We start from the raw sequence: 27,595 nt of genomic DNA on the forward strand, positions 1-27,595 counted from the left end.
CTTTTTTTGTTGTTGTATATAGCTTCTCCCAATGGATCCATTCTCAATGACAGACGTTTTATCCAAAGACTGTTTCGATGGGTGGAATACTGTCTTTCATCTAGTCGCACCAGTATGACTCTCCGGAGTGTCACTAGGGAAGTTGTGTCACATCGATGATACACACCATTTAGTACATGTTTGAACAGCGTGCAAAGAAGGCGATGCAATCGCAGGAAATACAGGCATATGATTTACAACAAGGCTGATTTTAAAGTAGGGAAATGACGATTTTAGTACCAAGCTCAATCAATTAGCATGACACAGTGGAAATTGAGAGAGGTCATGCCTGATTTGTTTACATTTTTTTAAATGATTGGCATTAGTTATCCCAGAATTAATGGGAGCAAGAGTAACAAAGAACAAGGCACAACCACTTTACAAATCAAATATCTTTTAGATCCTGTATAACAAAATGTTGTGCACCTGCACGCTGTCCTAATATGGACACTTACTCTGATTAATGTACATACTTCTCTTAAATTAAAATGTTTTCTCCTCACTTCTCTTTAAACAATATAGCACTTCAAACGGCACTGTGTCTATAATGCATTTACACCAACGCGGATGTGTTTAATTGACTCATTAGGTCAAGTTTATATAACTTGCATGATAATCTTCTTCTGTATTCCTTTGCACACTAAGTAGGACTATCAGGAAACAATATGCTGTACATGCTCAAGGACAGTCAATGAGCCCTAACAACCGGTGGACTCTGTTACTCCACATCAGTTTATTTTAGTAACCAAGTGATATTGTGCTTTGTTATTTGAAAGCAGTCATCATTCTCAGTACTGACCTTAACCATGACACTTATGAATGCGCATGGGACCATGAGCAGGACAAAGTTCTCGGTGAACCACGCAAACCAAATGGCACCGTTCTGAACTCCAACGGCCCGCTGAACCTCCTTGAGCCTGAGCTCCTTCTCCAGGACGAGGCCCTTGATGGTCATGCAGACGGTGTACATGAAGGCCAGCACCAGGTACATGGGAAGCATGGTTCCGATACTCGCGAGGAAGCTGGTGGGTGCAAAGGGAAGGCCAGGTGAGGCAATCACAGAGGTCACGAAACAGCTAAGCCGCTGATATCGACAAGCCCAGGTTTCGATAAGGGAAGGCAATGCAGCAAGATGCGAGTTAATGCATTATTTATTGATCATCTGTTGTATAAATCCCACTCCTTTATGTAAAGACAGAGCTCTTCGCAACCAGGTTTTCAGAGATGGGCTGAATGAGGCATGTTGAACAACTAACAAAAACAAAATCAATCTCGTCTTCAAATCAATGTGTATCTTGAGTTCAGAATCAGCACTTAGTTTAATGGACTAATATAGTCTTTCGCATGTTGTTTTAATCTTGTCGTACTATCATAGCTAAGCATAATAATGTACTGAACAGGGAGCCTTGGCAACCATTGTTCTATTGTTAAAATGGCCTATAGTCATTTTGAGAAATTCAACACAGTTTAGGATAACACTTTGTCTGAACACCTCATTTTTCATCCAGTGATCGGACCCTTGCCCCTTAGAAGACCGAGAGAGAAAATAAGTTCTGTTGATGCAGTAAATGTCATCGTCCCAACGGATGATCCATTAAGATAGACACACTCTGGGAGTTTTTAATCAAGGGTCCAATACATTTATAGATTCAGCTCTATTATAAGGGGATTTTACATTGCACTAGCCTTCATAAACCTTGTGCATCAGCTTTATCTAACAATCTAGAACCACCAGCCATACTCAGCATGATGGATCATTTGATGATGTTACAATAGAATCAGACAGTATTAAAGCATGTTGGTGGTATTTATTGGGATGACTCATGTACTGGAGGCAGCTCTGCAGGATAGCCACTAGCTGGCACAGCCACAAAGTCTCAAAATCTGATTTTAAACCTAACCCTTACCTTAACCCTAACCTTAACCACACTCCTAACCCTAAACTAAAATGACCAAAAAGCTAATTTCTTGTTTTCATTGGATTGTTACGATATATAGCCAATTTTGACTTTGCATCTGGCCCATCTAGTGGAAATCGCTCAGCTCTGCCCCCAGGATAAGATTCATCCCAATAAACTTCAAACACGTTTCATAGTGCCATGTCAATATATTGTACGGCCCCAATATAATAAAGTGCTGCCATTGCTCTATTAGACAGTGAAGAAGATATATCAAATGGATTGAGCCTTTGACAAAGTAAAGATTTCACATATCAATTGTGCTTACCGACCATAAATACAATCCTTAGAATGCCAACGAAGCACCAGTTTATCACGGTGTGGCAAGCAGGATAAAGGAACTCTATATACCGTAATAGGTAGAACGGTGTCCCACTTTCAAGCTAATAAACATTAAGATTTAATAAAAGTACATTCCCGGTGCATTTACATTGGGCTAATTTCTCGGCTAACTTTTGGGCGAGTGATTTGTTACGGGACTTCTGAGACTCGGCCAATTGAAAATGGGCCGGCACAAAAGCCTACTTCCCTTAATTGGTCATTCGCCCCTGACAATGAGGACCATTTTCACGAGGAAAGCAGGAGCAGACAGGTTTTTTCCCCTCTTTCCAGCACCTAAAGATTTTCTCCAAACCTAGCTGAGTTAGTAGAGGCATATGTGAGCATAGAAACACAGGTAATGGCTACCCAGAGATGTTAAAAACACTATAAAAGTTGATATGATTATCATGGGCCAATGTATCATATTATTTGCAAATTACGGCGTGATCCGCTAGGATTGTCCATTTATAAGAGAAGTGCCTTTTATAAATGCCTCCCCTTCACTACCATATGCCAGAATGCAAGCACCACAAAATATAGTTTTCTAACCATTTGTGGAGAGAACTTGGAGTTTTGCCTAGCTTTGAAAGACATCAACCAAACGCTGTCTCTCAGTAGTACCAATTAGGGAGTCAGAGGGGAATAACGGTGTACCTTGTCCTCTACTTCGCAATGTAGAGACAGCCCTTGTGACAGAGAAAATTCAGTAATGCGAGTGCTTGAATGGGAGCGACCTGGCTTCGAGGTCACTTCCTGTTCTCTCGTGGGATGTATCACTTTCACAGGAAGCAGTGTAAGCCACAAGAAAGGTTCAAGTTAACACCACCAAGTTTCTAGGAGCAACTGAAACAGAATCGGAGTGCCAAAAAAGTTGAACTTGGAATGTGTGTGTGTGTGGAATTCAAATAACATGTCTAATGTCAACTCAGGTCTGCTTAAGAGCTTAAAGTAAAGAAATGAAGGGAAAAAAAGAAATAGTGGTTGTGTTTTCAATCTATTTTTGACTTTAATTACATCTTTTCTTCACATGGCAACTCTCTAAACCCTATTGGGAGGCATTTCAATACTAGATTACATAAAATGATCTTATGATAGCCACTTTAATATAATAATGTCAGATTTTGTTTCCTAATGGAGGACAGAAATGTTGAATTATTATGGAAAAATATTTCATACACAAATGTTCTTTCTTAAAAACGACCCCTCTGTGAGTAGTCTTTTTGAATGAGGTTACGTTGTACAAGACATCTTTTAAATGAGTTAAATCTAAAGAAGCCCTGTCTTCATCATGACTTTTGTAATCTGATCCCTGATTAGACCACTTTGCGTCTTAGTTTTGTTTATTTTTGTTTAATTTGATTCTGTTATTTATTTACGCTTTTTCTACTTGCTCAGTTTTATTAGATCATGTCATTTTCTGTATGTAAAATGTGCCTATTTCAATTTTTCTTTTTTTACAAACAAACAAACAAGATCGTGCCTCAGCTAACAGTTGCATCAGATTGAATAGTAATCCCATTATTACAGAGTCCTTATTATATTGTAATATCTCTTTAAAAAGGGGCAATCTGGGATTCAAACATTGACGTACCAAATTCCAGATTGCCCCTTTAATGGTTGCCAACCTGCGACCGTTAACTCCTTGTCACCATAGAGTAGATCAGTCATGCACACCACGTTTGACACTGACAACCTTGCCACCAGATGCTCCTGAATAATACATTGCTGATCGATTTGAGGATGCTTAAATAATATAAGTCCTCTACCGGGTGCATGTTACAGGGCCCGGGTTACATCGCCGCCGTGACTTACATTTAGGAGAGTTGGGAGACTCGGGGTTCTTAGTAGATCAAGTGATATGGGCAGAGAAAAGTGTAATTATGTTAAATATGTTCTTGCCACTGAAAGGGGGGGGGGGGGGGGTCATCCAAGGGTTAGTTGGTTGGTATGTTTCAGAGATAATTTTAGCTGCCGCTACAAACATTTATGTTTGCAGACGTGGTGATTCTCAAAAGTATCTACTGTTTGAAAGTCAATTTGGTGTCTTTATTGTTGTGCAAAAAAGGCACAAAGGGGATGTATCGTTGATGTATTTGTCTCTCGTATTTGCTGATAACACATCCTTTTTCACATTTGCAAAGTAATACCGCTGGATAGTGGAGTCACAATACTCATATGCCTATGCCGTAAACCATTTCAAAAGCCTCATAGGAACCTGTCCCGTGCAATATCCAAGTTCTATGTACATGTTATTGTCATTAAGTTCTGATACAATATCAAGATGGCATTGTTAAACGACTATTGATATGGAACAGCATTGAGTTACAAAAAATTGATTCTCTGATTCGAGCGCAGCAGAGACTCATTTGCCGTGTCTTATCTCGCCTGAACTCTTATGCTCAGCCTTCATCGCACGGTCAGTGTGGGAATGTGACAAATACAGTTTGAAAATGCAAAAAAATTAAAAAGGGTCGGCTCTTTCGTTGAAGAACCAACAGATCTGCAGCAGTTGACTTTGTACTGTAAATAGGTACTGGAGTGGGAGAGAAATACACTGAGGAAGGAGAGAGGGTAAACCTGCTGGAAACACAGTGGTATCTCTATGGGTCTTTGTTTCATGAGAGCCACTGGGTCAATACTGTAGGTCAACCCCTGTCTAATAATATATTAGATGTGCAATGGAGGAAAAGGAAACCCACTGGGGAAAAAAATAGTTGAATCAACACCGTTTCAGCATAATTTGTCAATGTGCAGTTTGTGACGTGGAATCTAAATGTAAAATGCATTGGATTTGCAAAAATTAATTAACGTAAACGGTTGTTTGAGGGTGAAACTTTAACCGCAGGATTATTTCATCATGTTGGTTGTGCTTTTAGTGTGGTGATACCTATCTCACGTTTTTGAGTGGTTAAATAATCTGATCTCATTGATCAACGTGTCAATCAACTATCACTCAATTGTCCACATTGAAAGGAGGTGTCCATGTGTGTCCAATCGGAATGTACTCTTCTGATTAAGAGTATCCCCAAGACAGACTGCAATGATTGAAATGCATAGCTCAATGTTGAAAGGAAAGTGCAAGGCTCACCCTCTATAATATGGAAAATGGAACAAAGCATGATAAATCAAATCAATATTGCAAGAACTGTTCATAAAATTACCTTTGGGATGCGATCTGCATCTAAAATATGCAGGTAAAGTGAAAGTGTGTTATTATCAACTCAAACAAGGGCATTACATGGACTAAAGCTTGAATAAAGCACTCTACATTACTGTGTCAAGTGTATGTAATTTAGGACCTTAATCCATACATTTGATTTGCTTCGCACAGTTAAAGTGCACATCCTTTCAGTTGATAATAAGTTGTGTAAAAGTACTGAGAATCCTCTGGTTTTGAAATTGCATTTTAAAGTCAGATTAGGCATTTTGGTCTTTTCTAAACTGAAAAATGGCTCCAGCCGGTTAAAAAACGGGAACATCTGAATGCACAATGCTCTTCCTCCCACTTTTGGCTGCAGCGGCAGTGACACATTTTGAGATCACAATAATCACCTCAAAAGGTCTTTTCTCTCACGCTTCCCTGCATCTTCCTTTTCTCTGCGGTCCCACTCTCAATTATTTATGAACTAAATAACGGTTTTCAAGTGTTAATAATTTAGGGGAAACCCCCAAATGTCTAGGCAGGGGAAAGAGTAAATGGCAGAGGGACCAAGGGTTTTGTGGTGCTTTATAGCCCCCATTCATCTTCAATGGTTATTATTCCTTTGTTTCACAGAGAGGGAACCCAGGCAGGAGGGCAGCATTAGGAAATAAGCACTTTGATTGTCTCATTTGAGCTCGTTTGCAACATTCGCTGGCAAATAATGAACATAAAATGGATGGTTTCCATTGTGCCATGAGAGAGGGTGACGGGACCATTCTTAAAAATGCAGGCCTACAGCAAACCACAATGGATATGCAAGATGATCTTTCACCCGCTCAACAACAGGTCATCACGGGATAAAGCCAACTGAGTTTACTGTTGTGTGTCACCATAGTGTCTATGTGACCAACTGGGATTTGAACCCAGGTCTTCGCTATGAGATTGTGTTAGCCCTCTGAGCTAAAAAAGAAAAAACAAGGTATTAGATCTTCAGGACTGGGTCAAGATTACTCCTCACACAAGTGTGGCTCACCAAACCACCTCTGTGATATATGCGTTTGTTGAAACGAGCTAATACTCAGAAACCGTAAAAGTGGACCGCAATCAGTTTGATATTCAGCAAGTAACGACGGTCATAAAGGCACCACAGGTAACAACGCTGTTACGCCTTTTTTACCTTCATTTACAAGTATTCAGATAGATTCGATTTTTTGCAAATAGCTAATCATGTTTCTATGTCGGTTGTGTAATAAATACCTTGGTCATTGTATAAACCTAGTAGACCCTGTATCCAATCAAGGTCCTTTTTTGAAGATTCAACAGAACGTTATGTGGTTTGTGCGACCAACCAAGCTGATTATCCGGCTAAAGAGAGACGTTTTTTCATGGAGAATCAATTGCTAGTCAAGATGTTGATGACAAATCAATAAAGACATTACTGACTCTGCCAATGTGCTCTCTGTCTGACTCGCACTGATGTTGTCTTTAACCATATGTTTCCAAGGCAACCATACGGAGTAACTTACCATCATTAAAAATAACTGATTTCTAACCAGACCTGGGTTCAAATAGTATTTGGCATAAACATTTTGAGCTTGATTGGGCCGACCTGGAGTGCCAGATGGGTGGGATTCACACTTTGGACTATTCCAGGGGTTACATTGATTCAGGCAAGCTTGATAAAGCACAGATAAAGTATTAGAAATATATGTGCTCTAATCAATGCCACCAGCAACACTAGGCCTACTGCATCCAAAAACATACATAGGTTCAACATTAATTCTCTTTAGTTCTAAGGACACCACGTGGACAGAGTTTGCACTTACGGGACTATTATATTGGTTCCATTGCTCCAAGCACGCACAATCAATTGCAGCGGAAGTATCTGACAGAAAGCAAATACCATTTGAACCCAGTTCTGATCTACAATCGTAACATCCTCGTAACATGACTCTAGTCTCCACTCCCTCTAGCCCTGGTCATACTACTGTATCATAAGAAGGGTATGTTCCTATGACGGTAGTTAGGCTATATGCTCTGGTGCTATAAACAACTTGTTAATTAAATCATTGGTCTTAGGTAGAGTGATTTCTAATACAGGAAATATTTGTGTCCTGAAACATTGCGTCTGCTTTGCACCCTAGTCACTATTTAGTGCACTATAGGGAATAGGGTGTCACTTGGGACTGAATGTCCAAAACATTAGGAACTCCTTCCATGACATAGACTGACCAGGTGAAAGCTATGATCCCTTATTGATGTCAATTGTTAAATCCTCTTCAATCAGTGTATATGAAGAAGGATTTTTAAGCCTTGAGACAATTGAGGCATGGATTGTGTATGTGTGTGATTCAGTGGGTGAATGGGCAAGACAAAAGATTGAAGTGCCTTTGACCGTATGGTAGTAGGTGCCAGCAGCACCGGTTTGTGTCAAGAACTGCAACGCTGATGGGTTTTTCACGTTCAACAGTTTCCCGTGTGTGTCAAGAATGGTCCAACATCCAAAGGACATCCAGCAAACTTGACACAACTGTGGGAAGCATTAGAGTGAACATGGGCCAGCATCCCTGTGGAACGCTTAAGACACCTTGTAGAGTCCAAGACCCGACGAACTGTGGCTGTTCTGGAGGCAAAAGGGCGGGGTGCAACTCAACATTAAGAAGGTGTTCTTAATGTTTTGTACACTCAGTGTACTTTGTTGTACAAGTGGACTTAGATCTCCTTTGCAATTATCTGTCCCCCGATGATGTCGTTGAGATACATGATCAATTCATTTAGATGGGAATAATTTCCTCTAAGGAAACCGTAGCTGCCTAAGACTGAGCGCTGTAGTGCATTCTCTGTCTCGAAATACAGACACTGTATGTATTGGGACATAAAACAGTAACACTAATGAATGCCTGATTTACACAGAATAGAATGGTCCCTATCAGTCTCTATATCATGGACTTTGTCAGTGGCTTCATAAGGGAATTGGGTACTTTCTCCAGGAGGAAAAATGACATTGAATGAAAGGGAGGGACTATAAGAATGGAGCCTGAATAATTAAAAGGTACATCAAGCATTCAGGGCCCTGTTTCCCGATTGCGATGGAACTTAAGCTTACGAGTGTTTTAACCATACATCTTTCCTCAATTGACTGAACAAGAAAAGTATGTCAATAACATTGACATTTATACCGTAGGTACACTACCGTTCAAAAGTTTGGGGTCACTTAGAAATGTCCTTGTTCTTGAAAGAAAAGCAATTATTTTGTCCATTAAAATAACAACAATTTGATCAGAAATACAGTGTAGACATTGTTAATGTTGTAAATGACCATTGTAGCTGGGAACGGCTGATTTTTCAAATGGAATATATACGTAGGTGCACAGAGGCCCATTATCAGCAACTATCACCCCCTGTGTTCCAATGGCACGTTGTGTTAGCTAACCCAAGTTTATCATTTTAAAAGGCTAATTGATCATTAGAAAACCCTTTTGCAATTATGTTAACACAGCTGAAAACTGTTGTTCTGATTAAAGAAGCAATAAAACTGGCTTTCTTTAGACTAGTTGAGTATTTGGAGCATCAGGACGGCAGGGTAGCCTAGTGGTTAGGGCGTTGGACTAGTAACCGGAAGGTTGCAAGTTCAAACCCCCGAGCTGACAAGGTACAAATCTGTCGTTCTGCCCATGAACAGGCAGTTAACCCCACTGTTCCTAGGCCGTCATTGAAAATAAGAATTTGTTCTTAACTGACTTGCCTGGTAAAATAAATAAATAAATCAGCATTTGTGGGTTTGATTACTGGCTCAAAATGGCCAGAAAAAAATACCTTTCTTTTGAAACTCGTCAGTCTATTCTTGTTCTGATGAATACGAGAAATTGCCAAGAAATTGAAGTTCTCGTACAACGCTGTGAACTACTCCATTCACAGAACAGCGAAAACTGGCTCTAACCAGAATAGAAAGATGAGTGGGTGTCCCTGGTGCACAACTGAGCAAGAGGACAAGAACATTAGTGTGTCTAGTTTGAGAAACAGACACCTCACAAGTCCTCAACTGGCAGCTTCATTAAATAGTACCCACAAAAGAACACAGACTCTGGACAGAGGAACTCTACGTAGAAGGCCAGCATCCCGGTGTCGCCTCTTCACTGTTGACGTTGAGACTGGTGTTTTGCGGGTACTATTTAATGAAGCTGCCAGTTGAGGACTTGTGAAGCGTCTAATTCGACACAATTACAGAACCTGTTCTACGAGTGGTCTGATGCAATCGTTAAATAACAAACCTTTTCAACTGCAACTTTAGTAAACAATGGTTTTGGGAAACAGCTCTTCGATTCAATGATGCTCTTATGAAGAGTCTAACGAGGAACTTAGCCTTAAGATGCTTTTGGGAAAACTGGCTCGGGTATATAATGTTCAAGACCTGGGTAGCCTGTGGTTTGAGTAAATCAATAGCTCAGACATCATCTTCTCTGTCTTGTTGTCTCTCCGTCTTGCCACGAGTTTGTTTTTCCTCAGCTTAGCCAAAATTCATAATTGAAAACTCCTGAAGGACCTCAAACGCTCATTTTAGAATTGCAATAATAACAATTCTCTCCTCTATGTTTTCCTAAGTTGTGGCTGTACCAGACAGCAGTAGCCAACGACGAAAGACAAAAGAAGAGATACTCTGTAGCTTTGGAAAAAAAAAACATTTCCACAGTGACATTTGTGAGGGCTTAGTAACTACCATTACTCAAGCCTGTAATGGCGGTGAGTGGCAAGTCCCAGAGTGAGTAGATTTTTATTGTGTTAATGCCTTCTTCCCTCTCTAATCATGGGCAGACAGATAAAAGCTTTTGCACTCACACGTCGTCCACGTAGCAGGGATACGGCATTTGCTGGGCAAACACACCGAGCGGCTGTGATTTGTTCGTGTGCACCCGTATAATGCCGTGGTCCATCATGTCCTGCAGATAGGCGAAGCCCCCCCATATATAGCGCAGGTTGTTGAAGGAGTCACGGGCCCCGGGAGACCATCCCCTTTACGTTGAAAGGACACACATCACATGACTGTCAGTGTTTAAGAGACAGCCGCGGCTGAAAACATCATGGATGAAACCGCTATATGTTACACCAAAATATCTACATTTTTTTGTAATGACATTTGTCCCATGAGTGACATGGAATCATCAATTTATTGGCACCGAATGCTTACTATTAATCATCTGAGATACAGCAGAGAAATATACAAGAAAATCTCTATTTGCTTTAGATACTTCAATTGTCTTGCAGAAAAAAGAAGAAAAAAAGGCTATTCATGAAGTGTCTCAGTGGGAGTGCTGATCTAGGACATTTTTCACCTTTTAGGTCATCTTGAATAACATTACATGGACGGGGAGACCTGATCCTGGATCAGCACTCCTCTGAGACACTATGAATACGGGCCCTGTCGCCCAAAGTTCTCTCTTTGGCACTAAAACAGAACAGGCTGACAGCGGAGAGTCTGTGCACTGTGCCTACCTTTCTTTAATCTTATTGGTACTCTCCCCCTCATCGATGTCCAAGCGGATCTTGTACTTGACGTAAGGAGGGGGGTGGCTGGCGGCAGGGTCGAGGTCTTCGAAAACTATACCAGCCCAGTACGTATCGTTTTCTAGAAGCTCCAAGGCTCTAGCCACGAGATGTCCCTCACTGTCAACAGCCTCAAACTTATCCAGGTCCAGGCACTGTAACATGGAAAGACAAGTTTACGCTAAGAAAGAGAGAAAATAAGTTTACTTAATTCTTTACAAACTGCTAGGGGTCTTAAACAAGATCATTACTTTAATATGGGATGAGAAAAGAGAGCGCTGGAGAGTGCTTTAGGTATGCATTCATCTCAGGATACAGATCTTCCTGAAAATGTCACTTTGGGAACCCCATTCCTTTAAAAGTTCCCACCCGTTACCAACCAATTCCAGCCCTGGGTGTTTCATAGATATTACACAGAAAGAACATGTCCAAAACCATTACACCCACTCGCCGCATCTCCCATCTTTCCAACAACTCTGAAAGATGGACACTTCAAGGCCAACTGTACCGCCCATGAAAGACACAATTAAAGTTGTTTGCATGGTTGAAAGAGTAGAATCATATACTTTTAGTAATATGTAGTTGCACTACTGAACTCAATAGAGTCCCATTACCTACAGAAACTCATCTTAAAAGGAAAACTCCACTCATGTCAGCAGTCAAGTTTTCAAGATATTGGGCTTTGAAGGAGCAAAGTGTCACCGGCCACATTTGACCTGCCCTGTTGGAGCTAGAAGCATAAGTAGTTCACCGTGCCCTGCGATTACATCTGCGACCCTGTGCCTGTGACTAATAAACAAATCGTATCTATCTAATCTAAAATGTCCTCCAATCAACACTCAACCTTAGGTAGATTGTTGTACACAATGTTTGAAATGACATGATTTGTAACTCGATTTAAACCTGAGTTGAGCAAATCAAGTTTGTGCCTCAGTGCATAGGGCATACAAACTCATGTTATGTCTTCCGCAATATCATACACAACCTTTTTCTCCTGTGCGGACAGTAAGATTTTAGACATGTAAACATGATTACGAACTGGATCGTCGAGCACTGAATGCTTATTGGCTGACAGCAGTGGTATATCAGACCGTATGCTACGAGTATGACAAAACATTTATTTTTACTGCTCTACGTTGGTAACCAGTTTATAATAGCAATAAGGCACCTCAGGGGTTTGTGGTAGAGTATATGGCCAATATACCATGGCAAAGAGCTGTATCCAGGCACTCAGCGTTGAGTCATGCTTATGAACAGCCCTTAGCTGTGGTATATTGGCCATATACCACACCCCCTCGGGCCTTATTGCTTAATCGTACCATATTTGCATTAATGCTCCTCACTAAAAGACAATAATAAAATAAAAAGTGAAAATAGCCTTTCTGCAATACCACGATCCAAAAAGAAGTGATGAACAGAAACCACAACATAAGACATGCCTGAGGAATGGTGCAGTAGAACCAATATGTTTTGGTACTGACACTGAAAACAATAGACTGGACAACAGCGGAGTCACAAATGATGCAGAGCTGCCAAGGGATATGTTATGGAGTATAGCTGAGGCATACAGAGATATAGATTTGGTAGCTGGCTGGCACTCGCTTTATATCCTTGTTTCCAATGGAATGTAATGAGCTAGCCATCTGGGGAGTGAGTCTGGCTTGACAGCTGTCCACACATACCTCTACCACACGGGTTTGTTATGGTACTTTCTCTCAGTACAGAAGGTCCTTTGCTATTTTCACAGACAGCATATCATTGCATATGTTGTTATTGAGTGTCCAAATTCAGCATGTCACATTTTTGACTGTACGTTATGCAGTACATGACATTATATGATTATTGGGCAGTTTGTGCCTGCCCTGTATGTAGGGAAATGTCAGGTTTGTTTCGACTTTTACTGCAGTGGGCTAAATCAGGGTTACACAGAGAGCTTCTTGGAAGTCTTAAAGAAATCTACTTTGAAGCAAAAGTATACATCTCACACACATGGTTATGGGCTTTACAAAGAAGAAGACACCTGTACCATGTCAGATAGAGAGTTGAAATGTATTCCATTTTGAGTTTGCATCCCAATATTACACTTTTTATACATCACAGAAGACTGAAATATAACAAAACTATTTTACATAGAAACACCCGGATTTCCAGCATTTAAAAAATATAAATGTTTATTCCACCCATGAGGACACTAGGTCATTAGACTGCAGGAAAGGGTTTTTAATGTATTGGTTTACTCGCAATGCATTAGATAGAATTATATATTGTGTCATCTTACCTACAATGTATTAACTATGAGACTGTTTACATACTGTACGACCAACCATGTGGCAGCATCTCTTTAACAAATACATGTTTCCTTGTCATATACACTGAGTTTACAAAACATTAGGAACATCTGCTCTTCCCATGACACAGACTGACCAGGTGAAAGCTGTGATCCCTTATTGATGTCACTTGTTAAATCCACTTCAAATCAGTGCAGATGAAGGGGAGGAGGCAGGTTAAAGAAAGACTTCTAAGCTTAGAGACAATTGTGACATGGATTGTGTATGTGTGCTTATCAAGCTGATGTTTCAATTGAGACCTGACAGACTCTTCCATGTCCCACTTAGTTTATAATCTCCATGACGACCTTATGACAAGAACACTGCAGAGTCAAACGTCAAATGCATTAAAAAGTTTGTCCTCTTGAAGAGTTTGGATCTCTACACTTGTAATCTGTAGTGATCCATTGAGGAAGCAGGCTAAGCAGCCACTCAGCACAAGCCCACTGCTGTAAGTCAACCCATCAAAATCCTATTACATTTAAGTAATTTGGCAGACACGCTTATTCAGAGCAACTTAAAGCTATTGCATTTATCTTAAGATTGCTCGGTGAGACAACCACATACTCTATCACAGTCACAGTAAGTACATTTTGTCCTCAATAAACCCTAACCCTACTAGCTCCGGGGTGAAGTTGACGCTAGGTCTAGATCTAGGATCAGCATCTTCCTCCCACAATCCTAACTTGAACCATTAGTTGGGAAAATGTGAATCTGATCCAAAATCAGCATCTAGAGCAAATTCACTCTATGTCAAACATGTCATGCTTTTCCCCAACCACTGGATATGGTGGTGCTAAGTCTATGCAGTTGGATAGCAACGATTGGACTTCGATCACACCTACTGACAATGTGACAGGCTGCCACCTCCAATCGCTCGCTGCCCTTTATTAGACTCACAAATGGCACCCTATTCCCTAAATAGTGCACTACTTTGGATAAGAGCCCTATGGGCCCTGGTCAAAAGAACTGCACCATAAATGTATCAGGTTGCTATTTGGGCACGAGGCAACACTGTAGTAGCAGAAACAGTGATGTCATGGTTGTAGAGGGTACGCTGATAGATGATAGCTGCGGGAGGACATTAGCATGGACTGACTGTGCAAAACATTAAGGACACCTTCCTAATAATGAGTTGCATGCCCCCCTCCCCCCTGGATTTAACAAGTGACATCAATAAGAAATCATAACTTTCACCTGGATTCACCTGGTCAATTCTACAGTGCTATCAGAAACTATTCACACCCCTTTGCTTTCTCAGCCTGAATCTAAAATGGATTACATTTAGATTTTGTGTCACTGATCTAAACACAATACCCTATAATGTCAAAGTGGAATTTATTTTGTCAATAAAAAAAAATATATGTAAATATGTAAAAAAGTATGTAAAGCCGAGCTGTCTTTTATCAATAACTATTTAATAATTATAACTAATCAATAACTATTCAACCCCTTTTATAAGGCAAGCCTATATAAATTCATGAGTAAAAATGTGCTTAACAAATCGCACAATAGGTTTCACTAACTCATTCCGTGTTCAATAATAGTGGTTAACATGATTTTTGAATGACTACCCCAAATCTGTACTCCACACATACAATTATCTTTAGGGTCCCTCAGTCGAGCTGAGAATTTCAAAAAGAGATCCAACCTCAAAGACCAGGGAGAGGTCTTTGACGGCACCAACGGCACCTATTGGTATATGGGTAATTTAAAAAAATGACATCTGTTTGAGCATGGTGAAGTTATTCATTATACTTTGGATGGTGTATCAATACACCCAATCACTACAAAGATACAGGTGTCCTTCCTAACTGAGTTACCGGAGAGGAAGGAAACTGCTCGGGGATTTCACCATGTGGCCAATGGTGACTAAAACAGTTACAGAGTCAATGGTGACTAAAACAGTTTAATTCAGAGTTTAATGGCTGTGATAGGAGAAAACTGAGGATGAATCAATTACATTGTAATTACTCCACAATACTAACCTAACTGACAGAGTGAAAAGAAGGAAGACTGTACAGAATAAAAATATTCCAAAACATGCATCCTCTTTGCAACAATGCTCTTAAGTAATACTCAAAATAATGTGTCAAAGAAATGTACTTTTTGTCCTGAATACAAAGCGTTATGTTTGGGACAAATCCACCACAACACTGAGTACCATGCTTCATATTTTCAAGCATGGTGGTGGCTGCATCATGTTATGGGTATCCTTGTCATTGTCAAGGACTAGGGAGCTTTTTAGGGAAAACATTTACGGAATACAGCTATAAGCACAGGCAAAATCCTAGAGGAAAACTGGTTCAGTCTGCATTCCAACAAACACTCGGAGAGTAGCTTACCTGTCATGCCCTGGCCTTAGTCATCTTTGTTTTCTTTATTATTTTGGTTAGGTCAGGGTGTGACATGGGGGATTTATGTGTTTTGTCTGGTCTAGGTATTTTTGTATGTTTTTGGGGCTGTTTCCGTTCTAGGTAGTTTGTAGGTCTATGGTTGCCTAGATTGGTTCTCAATTAGAGGCAGCTGTCTATCGTTGTCTCTGATTGGGAACCATATTTAGGCAGCCATATTCTGTGGTTATTTTGTGGGTGATTGTCTTCTGTCTTTGTGTCATTGCACCAGATAGGACTGTTTCGGTTTTCACTTTTGTTGTTTTGTGTTTTGTAGTGTTCTCATGAATGGTCTTGATTAAACATGTTGAACTCTGACCACGCTGCATTTTGGTCCTCCTCTCCTTCAGCAGAAGAAAACCGTTACAATTACCAAGATGACATTGAATGTTCCTGAATGGCCTAGTTAGAGTTTTAACTTAAATCGTCTTGAAAATCTATGGCAATTTATGTCTGTCTAGCAATGATCAACAATCAACTTGACAGAGCTTGAAGAATTTAAAAATAATAATATCCAAATATTGTACAATCCAAGTGTGTAATGTTCTTAGAGACCTACCCAGAAAGACTCACAGCTGTAATCGCTGCCAAAGGTGATTGTAACACATATTGACTCAGGGGTGTGAATTAGATATCTCTGTATTTCATTTTCAATAAACTTGCAACATTTTCTAAAAACATGTTTTTTTCATTTCGTCATTATGGATTGTCTTCCCATTGTAAATGGGTGATAAAACAATTGATTTAATACATTTTGAATTCATACTGTAACACAACCAAATGTGGACTAAGTTAAGGGGTATGAATAATTTTAGAAGGCATGGTATTTCATGGAAAGAGCAGGTGTTCACAAAGTTTTGTACACTCAGTGTACATTTATATATTGTATATGATAATATGTTTTTAGCCATGTGCCAGCATATTTGCTGGGGAGGACTAGCCATCTGCATTATAGATGATAACAGAATACAAATCAAGTGTATCTACTCACTTAAGTTAATCTATCTATGGACCACTTCAGGAAGTAGCTTATGTAGGCACCCAGTCAACATCTTTCACAACCAAATGTATCCTCTGGTCAATGATTAGCAATGTGTGTATTCATAAAATTCATATTGGATTAGCAAATTCTGTGGATGTAATGAGTCCAACCAATTTGACATTTCATTTTCAAAAAGTTTAAAGAATCAATGTTGTATTACTAGTCATATGTCTTCTTGAATTTGAAGGACCTGAAAGACCAGAAGTGTTGATTTATAGTTACATTTGGCCATGTTTCCTCAACTTGACATGTATTGACTACATGAGTCTTTGATTAATATACTGATTACATTTTTTATACCTTGAGAGAAATTCAAATGGAAGAGAGAGAGAGCAAAAATAAAAGAGTGGAGAGAGAGAAAAAATAAGAGTAGAGAGAGAGAGAGAGAGAGAGAGAGAGAGAGAGAGCAAAAATAAAAGAGTAGAGAGAGAGAAAAAATAAAAGAGTAGAGAGAGAGAGAGAGAGAGAGAGAGAACATTTAACATTTTCTCCCCCCTGTCCATGCTCAGCATGCGTTGAGCCTATGCGACAAGGAAAAGGTAAATGATTGACGAGTAAACATCATCCCGGCGTCCATTTTGAGATATGGAATTACATCAGGAACGAAAATGGATTGCATTACTTTTGGATGTTTTTTTGCCCCATGTGGTTAAACCCCAGGAGGCTTAGATGTCATCTCCCAGGTATTAGCAATGAGGGGAATGATGAAATGTCTGTAGTCTACACATGTGGCTACATAGCGCAAGGGAAAGTAGTGTATCGCTGCAAACCACCAAACGGATCAATACGTCAATGTCCACCCAACTGTCTGCATGTCACAACAGTATGTGTAAAGATAGCGCTGTGTCTTGTGTTATGTTAGCTGAAATGTGTGTCCATGGATGCTTATAACAATCCCTTTTTATTACCACAGCAGCACAGTTAGGCATTTTTCGGAATGTTGTCAAGGTTGTCAATTGATATGGACCTTTGTATTCACCGTAACAATTGGCATTCTAGCTTTGTATTCACCCAATCAAATGACACCTTGTTCTGTTGGGGGTGAAGAATGTAACTATTATAGTTGTGAACGCACACACGGTGTTGAACGTTTTTCCTCATATATTAAAGCTAGACAATTGGAATAAATGTTGAATTGACTGTCTGTGCCCAGTGGGAGGATACATAAACACACTCCAAAATGTCAGTGTATTTTGGAAAGGGGGAAAAATTTGATCAAATAACATTTGACAATGTGAAGAGAGAGAATTAACAAACCCCAATGAACTTCTTCAGGAGGTCCAGGATTTGGCTGGTGGCGTTGAACAAGTCGCGCCAGTCATTCGGCGGCATGCCCGCGGGGCGGTCCTCAGGGGGCCCGTTGTACAGGAAGTTGGCGAGCAGTTCTTCCGTCCATCTTGTGCCTTCGAGCCCGTGGTTGAGTGCGGCTGCAAACACTGGGTTATCCAGAAAGGCCTGATTTGAAAACCAGAGAAAAGGGGTTGTGAGGGTAATTTACACTCATCAGATTATAAAACAATCAATGCACTGAGAAATGAATGCAGTGGAAGCTAATTGGAGACCTGCAGCACTGCAGATCCTTAGGACCTAGTTTTCCCCCTGTGAGAGAATTAATTAGAAACATTAAGCTAGATGGCACTGTTGTACTGCAGGCTTGGGAATTTACACCCACCTTTTTCATGACCATGCACATTCACACATGTAGAGTCGCAGGCACATACGCAGACACACTCAGGCATGTGCACAAACAAGTGTACATTCCCACACACACATACACACGGTGTGCTTCCAATGACTGTCTCCTTCCTCCTTCCTCCTTCCCCCAGCCCTCACCCCAGTGTGATAAGCACCAGGTGTCTTAACTGTCAGCTCGGCTTAAGCCTTATTCCATGATTTCACTCGGCACTCAAAGAGTTAAGGAAGAGATATGCTAATCTAAATGCAAATGGTGTTGCTGTTACAGCCTCACTACAGTATGTGTGCAGTTTCAAAAATGAATGGCCACCCATCCCTGTAGTGTAGAACAATGGGAGCCTTACATAATAGCTTCCTACTCAGGTTCTGTACGTTCCCTGGTACAGGTTTGGTGAAAATACATTTCCTGCATCCCAAATGGCACCCTATTCCTTATATAGTGCACAACTTTTGACCTGATCCCTATGGGCCCAGATCAAAAGTAGTGCACTATAAAGGGTGCCATTTGGGATGCAGGTTTTCCATCTGTCTGGGACTGCTCCCCTCAGTGTGATCTGTAGGGTGCATACAGTATGCTCGCAACCATGAAATTGCAACCGTGTAATAACACGATAATAGTGGTGTTGTATTGCATAACTGAACATGGTCTGCTGATAATGTAGTGTGTGGCAAAACAGGCTGAAATTCTCTCTGCCTCGCTCTCTCTGCCTCGCTCTCTCTGCCTCAAACATATTCTGACCAATGTGTTCAGTGGCGTTTGTAAGTAAACACTTTGGAATGTTTAACATGAGGTCAAAGTGTCAGATGTCTATGCTGCTCCTGACCATTAAGAAACATCAGGTTTAACCATACATCTGTGATAGTAAGAGTGGAATAATTCATTTAGTTTCAAGATGTACATACAGAAATATATTGTAAACAATATGCTGTTTTTACTTTAGAGTTAAGAATATTTGTAAAGGGTCACTGAAATTCAATTGATTATACAGAATGCCAATGTGTCTGTGGCTAAACATGGTATATATGTTGTACTACTCCTAATGTTCAGTGGCATTTGGGATGGATTGTTGCAGATATGCCGTTTAACCCCGGCGTCCAAGTGTCAAATGACATTATCCGACATGAGGTCTTCGAGCAAAAAAATACGTTCCCATATTTTCCCTGGCCTTTTAAAAGGATGGAAATGGTCGGCTCCCGGCGGCAGACGGCCAATGAAAACTCAAACCAGCCCTCTTACCATTTTCCAACATAGGGTCATTCTAATAATAATTCCTGCTTGACATTTTCCTAGATGGTCACTGGTTTGGCATCAAGTAAATGGCAACCAACCATTAATTATCAGTCACTCTTTTACTGTAATAGAATGTTATATAAACAGATGGAAACCCATACGGTTACCTGTTGGCAACACTAGTAATTATTTTTACACAGAGTAGTGCTTGAGAATACTGCTTCCTGGGTCCTTCAAGCCATTCCATAAAATCAGAGCTGTCCTCTCTCCCCTATGCACTAGCATAGATCTGAGAGGATTGAATGGGTATAGGGAGAATGGTAGTAAATCCATCTTGCCCTCTGATAGTCAAGGTGGAATATAGAGCTAGTTAGAGGACTCGTCTTTGTATCTGTTCCACTAAGGCATTTTGTGAGCGCACGGGTAGCACCACTAAGACAATCTCAATTTTTAAGTAGTCTATTTTCTTATTGTACAACTTCTATGAGTTGGTTAACAAGCTGAAAGGGTGCATACTATGTTGTTTGAACAGGTACAGTGGGGCAAAAAAGCACTTAGTCAGCCACCAATTGTGCAAGTTCTCCCACTTAAAAAGATGAGAGAGGCCTGTAATTTTTCTCATAGGTACACTTCAACTATGACAGACAAAATTAGAAAAAAAATCCTGAAATCACATTGTAGGATTTTTTACGAATTTATTTGCAAATTATGGTGGAAAATAAGTATTTGGTCAATAACAAAAGTTTATCTCAATACTTTGTTATATACCCTTTGTTGGCAATGACAGAGGTCAAACGTTTTCGGTAAGTCTTCACGAGGTTTTCACACACTGTTGCTGGTATTTTGGCCCATTCCTCCATGCAGATATCCAGATCTCTGGCTAGGCCACTCCAGGACCTTGAAATGCCCGGGCGGACCTTCGACCTTCGTTGCCCGGGCGGTGTGTTTGGGATCATTGTCATGCTGAAAGACCCAGCCACGTTTCATCTTCAATGCCCTTGCTGATAGAAGGAGGTTTTCACTCAAAATCTCACGATACATGGCCCCATTCATTCTTTCCTTTACACGGATCAGTCGTCCTGGTCCCTTTGCAGAAACACAGCCCCAAAGCATGATGTTTCTACCCCCATGCTTCACAGTAGGTATGGTGTTCTTTGGATACAACTCCGCATTCTTTGTCCTCCAAACACGACGAGTTGAGTTTTTACCAAAAAGTTATATTTTGGTTTCATCTGACCATATGACATTCTCCCAATCTTCTTCTGGATCATCCAAATGCTCTCTAGCAAACTTCAGACGGGCCTGGACATGTACTGGCTTAAGCAGGGGGACACGTCTGGCACTGCAGGATTTGAGTCCCTGGCGGCGTAGTGTGTTACTGATGGTAGGCTTTGTTACTTTGGTCCCAGCTCTCTGCAGGTCATTCACTAGGTCCCCCTGTGTGGTTCTGGGATTTTTGCTCACCGTTCTTGTGATCATTTTGACCCCACGGGGTGAGATCTTGCGTGGAGCCCCAGATCGAGGGAGATTATCAGGGGTCTTGTATGTCTTCCATTTCCTAATAATTGCTCCCACAGTTGATTTCTTCAAACCAAGCTGCTTACCTATTGCAGATTCAGTCTTCCCAGGCTGGTGCAGGTCTACCATTTTGTTTCTGGTGTCCTTTGACAGCTCTTTGGTCTTGGCCATAGTGGAGTTTGGAGTGTGACTGTTGCTGAGGTTGTGGACAGGTGTCTTTTATACTGATAACAAGTTCAAACAGGTGCCATTAATACAGGTAACGAGTGGAGGACAGAGGAGCTTCTTAAAGAAGAAGTTACAGGTCTGTGAGAGCCAGAAATCTGGCTTGTTTGTAGGTGACCAAATACTTATTTTCCACCATAATTTGCAAATAAATTAATAAAAAAATTAAAAATGTTCTTTTCTCATTTTGTCTGTCATAGTTGAAGTGTACCTATGATGAAAATTACAGGCCTCTATCATCTTTTTAAGTGGGAGAACTTGCACAATTGGTGGCTGACTAAATACTTTTTTGCCCCACTGTATAAAGACCACTTGCAGTTGTGGAATGTTTGCTCACGAGTATAATTCACTGGCTGATCCATCCTGATAACCTGGATGGAATGAAGTGATCCTTCCTTAACCCATAGGGAGTCACACACAGTTGACGACTTCAACATGCAGATTGGCATTTATTGTCATTAATCTTACCCTGGAGGCAGCTCTGCAGAGTGAGCATACAATCTGATTTTAAACTTAACCCTAACATTAAACTTACCCACACTGCTAACCCTAATGCCTAACCTGAAATTAAATGACTTTTTACAATGTAGCCAATTTTCACCTTGCAGCTGGCCCATTAGTGGAAATCGCTCAGTTCTGCCTCCAGGACAAGATTCATGCCAATATACGTAAACCTGCCTTCAAAATGAGGCAAGTCCTCAATACCACTGCCCGTGCTAAAATGGCTTTGGGGCACCGCAGTTGTCTATCTATGTCTATGAGGTGGAATTGTCACCATTTTGCTTATGCCTATCCAACCCTCCTAGATCCAATCAGTAGGGGCTAGGGGTTTATTTGCGATTTAAGAGATTTTTCTCTTCAGCTCGGCTGATAACTCAACTGTGCTGTAATTGCCGCCATCAATGTATAAAGTTGCTAAAACCTTGAGAGACCTCTGGAGAAGATGACACCACGGAACTACCAGTTCTGAGGCCTGCTGCTCAGAGGGAGAAAATGAAGACAAAGGAGAATTGCAGGGTCCATTTGTGTAAAGGTTAGGGCTGGGGTAATGAATAACCTGGCTACATGGAGTGCTTGGCTACGCTCTTCCCTAGCTGCCCATAAGCTCATTTCAGGTGACACGGGAGTAATGTCTGCTTCAAGGGAAGGGGAAGGAGAGAGAGGGGGTTTCTGGGAAGGGAAAGGTGTGTGAGCTCTCCATCTCTCCATTCCAAGCTAATCCCCTTCCCTGACTGCCGGGGTGAAAATTATCCAGCACTTACCCATAATGACTTAATTTTTTCCATATCGATAAACCTGATATGTAGCTATATTTTTCAGCTGAATTTGTGTTAGAAATGTTAGATATATTCTGGTGGGAGGAAGTGTAGGTGTAGTGTAGGTGAAGTGTAGATAACGGTTGGTAAATATGCCTAGTGGAATGGCTTGTGTATGTCATTCAAAATTCTCATGGACAAGGATAATTCCGACTGATGTACAGTGCATGTTTACAGTATTCAGACCCCTTCCTTTTTTCCATATTTTCTTACATTACAGCCTTATTCTAAAAATGATTAATATATATATATATATATATATATATATAATCTTCATCAATCTGCACACAATACCCGATAAATTGACAAAGAGAAAACACGTTTGTTTTGCAAATATTGATTGTTTTGCAAAAAATAAATACATGGAAATATCTAAGGGTGTGAAAGTATTCAGACCCTTTTCCATAAGACTCGAAATTGAGTTAATGTGCACCCTGTTTATATTGAACATCCTTAAGATGTTTCTAAAACTTGTTTGGTGTCCACCTGTGGCAAATTCAATTGATTGGACATGATTTGGAAAGGCAAACACCTATAATTTCCCACAGTTAACAGCGCATGTCAGAGCTAAAACCAAATTAATTGTCCGTAGAGCTCCGAGACAGGATTGTGTTGAGGCAACAGATTTGGGGAAGTGTACAAAAAAAATTCTGCAGCATTGAAGGTCCCCAAGAACACAGTGGCCTCAGTGGAAGAGGTTCGGAACCACCAAGACTCTTCCAAGAGCTGGCCTCCCAGCCGAAATGAACAATCGGGGGAGAAGGGCCTTGGTTAGCGAGGTAACAAAGAAGCCGATGGTCACTCTGACAGAGCTCCAGAGTTCCTCTGTGGAGAACCTTCCAGAAGGGCAACCATCTCTGCAGCACTCCACAAATCAGGCCTTTATGGTACAGTGGCCAGACAGAAGCCACTCTTCAATATAAGGCACATAACAGCCTGCATGGAGTTTGCTAAAAGGCACCTAAAGGACTCTCAGACCATGAGAAAAAAGATTCTCTGGTATGATGAAACCAAGATTGAACTCTTTAGCCTGAATGCCAAGCATCACTTCTAGAGGAAACCTGGCACCATCCCTACGGTGAAGCACGGTGGTGGCCGCATCATGCTGTGGGGATATTTTACAGTTGGAGGGACTCGGAGACTAGTCAGGATCGAGGGAAAGATAAATGGAGCAAAGTACATGGAGATCTTTGATGATAACACGGTCCAGAGCACTCACGACCTCAGACTGGAGTGAAGGTTCACCTTCCAACAGGACAATGACCCTAAGCACACAGCCAAGACAACACAGGAGTGGCTTCGGGACAAGTCTCTGAATGTCCTTGAGTGGCCCAGCCAGAGCCCAGACTTGAACCCGATCAAGAATCTCTGGAGAGACCTGAAAATAGCTGTGCAGCGACGCTGCCCATCCAACCTGACAGAGCTTGAGAGGATCTGCCGAGAAGAATGGGAGAAACTCCACAAAAACAGGTGTGCCAAGCTGGCTGCCAAAGGTGCTTTAACAAAGTACTGAGTAAAGGGTTTGAAAACTTATGTAAACGTGATAATTCAGTTTTGTATTTTTTATACATTTGCTAACATTTCTAAAAACCTGTTTTTGCTTGTCATTGTGGGGTACAAATACAATTTAATCAATTTTACAATAAGGCTGTAACATAACAAAATGTGGAAAAGGTCAAGGGGTCTGAATACATTATGAACACACTGTATATCAGTGGCGGTTGGTGCAGTTTAAAAACCTCTTAATTAAGGATCCACTACTTTTCTTTCAATTTTCACCTAAAATGACATACCCAAATCTAACTGCTTGCAGCTCAGTCCCTGAAGCAAGGATACGCATAGTGCAAAGTTTTAGACTGAGTTAATGAACCATTGCATTTTTGCTCAAAATGTTGTATCAAGACTACCCAAACGTGCCTAATTTGTTTATTAATAACTTTTCATGTTCAAAACTGTGCACTCTTCTCAAACAATAGCATGGTATTCTTTCACTATAATAGCTACTGTAAATTGGACAGTGCAGTTAGATCAATAAGAATTTAAGCTTTCTGCCAATATCAGATATGTCTATGTCCTGGGAAATGTTCTTGTCACTTACAACCTCATGCTAATCGCATTAGCCTACGTTAGCTCAACATCCCGCAGGGGACCCACCGATCCTGAAGAAGTTTTAAGATGAGGGAGGACGGTCATTTTTTTAATGAGCATGGCCTTATTTTTACTACAGCATATTGGATGACTGCCATTCATATTCCATTCAGGCAGCTCATTGTAACATCGATAGGTCTAGGCTACAACATGATATTCACATTTTCCCTATACCCAATCATGAAGTTGCTAGAACCTAGCTTATGAATGAAAGTTTACAACGTAGGTGCACAGGTCGAGATAAATTTGAGTAATCAAGGTAACAGACATTGACACATGCAAAACTGCCTTGCACACACATGCCTGCATCTAGCTGATCTAGAGTGTAATCATTAGTCCAACAGTTGAAAACAAGATTTTATTGGCTAAATTCAGGTATGTTTATCCCCATTTTGGTCCATTTGCTTCCGTTTAAGAAACAATTTTCAACAGAATTGGCGGAATGAATACACCCCTGATCACACGTAAACACAGTTCAATTTCATAGCAGCCACATACAAATGTGATCCCTTTGATCATTGAATAATTATTTTTTGCATCTACACACTCTCCTCCTCTCACCTTTTCCCTTCACTTGTGGACTTCAGTGCACAACACATCAGCTGCCTGTGACCAGGTGAAAAAAACCTTTCCAAGCCAATCCTTCATATCATAACCGCTAAACACAGCCTACATTGTTGTAACCATATTAACTAACGTCATAGTCAACGTAGCTACTAGAACTATCGTGTTAGTAAATCCGCTACAATCATGTAGTACAGTCAGCAAGCAGTTTAGCAGTTACACCGGCAGGCACCGGTTGCAATAAATTAATGAAACCAAAAGTTTACCTTGACTTGGAAGAGTTCCAGTGTTTGCTAGCTAACATAGCCATAGCCAGCTAGCTAACATAGCATCACTCTCTGTTTGAGCCGGGAGTTTGAGTAGGCTAAACATCCGCTAGCTAAACATCCGCTCACATGTTATGCACTGTAATACTAGCAAGCTGTAGCTTATGCTTTCAGTATTAGATTAATTGTCTGAGTGAACAACATGTCAGTTCATGCTGCAAGAGCTCTGGTAGGATGGAGGATGTCCTCATAATTACTGTGTAAGTCTATGGAAGGGGGTGAGAACTACGAGCGTCCTTGGTTTTGTATTGTATTTTGTAAGTCAATTTACTCAGAGGAGGATGGAAACTAGCTGTGCTACGGCTACACCATGGTGCTACCTTACAGAGTGCTGTTGAGGCTACTGTAGACCTTCATTGCAAAACAGTGGTTAAACCAATTATTTGGTGACGTGAATATATTTAGTATAGTTTTTTAATGTTTCACTACTTTAAAAAAAAAGGAAATTCACTGAGGAGGATGGTCTTCACCTTCTTCCTCTGAGGAGCCTCCACAGATGGTTATTGACATTAAAGCTTTTTTCAACTAGATTTTACACATCTGTTATTTTCATTTTCTCACCTACATTAACATTAGATAAATCACCATAGATAAGACAGTGATACTCATGTATGACAAGTCATTCATCCTTGTCTAACATCTGTCACATGTAAATCAGCTCTACGGTGTAGTACATCAGGTTTCCATGTTTCTGTTGAAGGAGTCATAAATCTTACCCGCAGTGCACTGGCTTGGGGGCCATTTTGAAAGTAGTTCCAACCACGTGGTTCAAAATCCTCCCAAGCTTCCAACAACTCTTTCAACATGGCCAATGCGTTGAAAGTACTATTTGCCTGAAACAAGAAAGAGAGATAGTGTGGTGATTAAAATATGGAAAATTCCATCTCTAACCCTACTCCATTTGAAGGCATTCACACTGTGCTATCAAATTTATTTCGCAGCCAATCTGACCTTGAGAACACACTGCGTCTTCGTATTTTCACCTATCCCCCGGGGAGACTGATTTGATTTCTACCCCCGTTGTGACTAATGTAAACAGGGTTATTTACACCCAAGCACTGAGATGTAAACAATTGGGCTGCTAAGGGTGCAGAGACGGGCCCCTATGGCAAGACCGAGCCACTCGCTGTGAAGTCGGTGGATCTACTAAGACATTATCTTACTAGATATTCTTCACATCCAATTCCCCACAGCTTCTCACCATTGGTTTGTTTTGTTTATGCAGTTTCAAAATTATGTTAATTACGGGAGAAACGTCATGAAAAATAGATTATATCCCCTGAGTGTGTTCCCTATTTCCTCTCCCTGGTTCTTTCTTTGCGGTTTCTGGAGAGGGGTTCATAGCGTGTATCATCACGTTTTGATTTACCAGCTCATCTAAATGCCTCGTCTTGGTATGATTCGTGGAGTGAAAATATGCAATTAGATACAATCGCAAACATTTGAATTATTCAAGCTATTTACATCGGCACCCAAAGTCAATGTCCCCAACACTGAGTGTTGGGATCACAGAGTCCACATTCTTGCAGACATCCATTTTCTTTCAGTCTACTTGACTGACTTCAATTCAAATTGACACCAACCCTGGCAGACATGTGATGTGCATACAATATGAGTTTCTCCTTTGTTTTACCTCTTTCACCATTAGTCTAGTTGCAGGTGTGTCAGGGGTGTAGAGGATCTTCCCTTGGATTAGGGGCCGAAATGTCCTCCAAACAATACGTAGGCCAGGAGTTCCCTCAAGAGTGTCAATCAGTACATTGCAGAAGGCACCTGGTGAGAGAGAAACATCTATTGTTCCCTCAAAAG

General features: G+C 40.8%; 1 protein-coding gene across 2 annotated transcripts in view; it reads right to left on the minus strand.

The window, feature by feature from the left end:
* The window catches only part of LOC109906504 (phospholipid-transporting ATPase ABCA1), a 226,621-nt gene that overhangs the window by 152,737 nt on the left and 46,289 nt on the right, over positions 1–27,595 (minus strand). For both annotated transcript variants that reach the window (XM_031792012.1, XM_020504223.2), the window contains exons 10-15: positions 27,420–27,559; positions 26,503–26,619; positions 18,021–18,218; positions 10,951–11,156; positions 10,297–10,470; positions 839–1,061 (exon numbers count right to left, since the gene is read on the minus strand). In XM_031792012.1, coding sequence (XP_031647872.1) covers positions 839–1,061; positions 10,297–10,470; positions 10,951–11,156; positions 18,021–18,218; positions 26,503–26,619; positions 27,420–27,559 — 1,058 coding nt within the window. The remainder of the gene's footprint in view (positions 1–838; positions 1,062–10,296; positions 10,471–10,950; positions 11,157–18,020; positions 18,219–26,502; positions 26,620–27,419; positions 27,560–27,595) is intronic.

This window comes from Oncorhynchus kisutch, linkage group LG16 (assembly GCF_002021735.2).
Source record: "Oncorhynchus kisutch isolate 150728-3 linkage group LG16, Okis_V2, whole genome shotgun sequence".
In the NCBI taxonomy this organism is placed as follows: domain Eukaryota; kingdom Metazoa; phylum Chordata; class Actinopteri; order Salmoniformes; family Salmonidae; genus Oncorhynchus; species Oncorhynchus kisutch.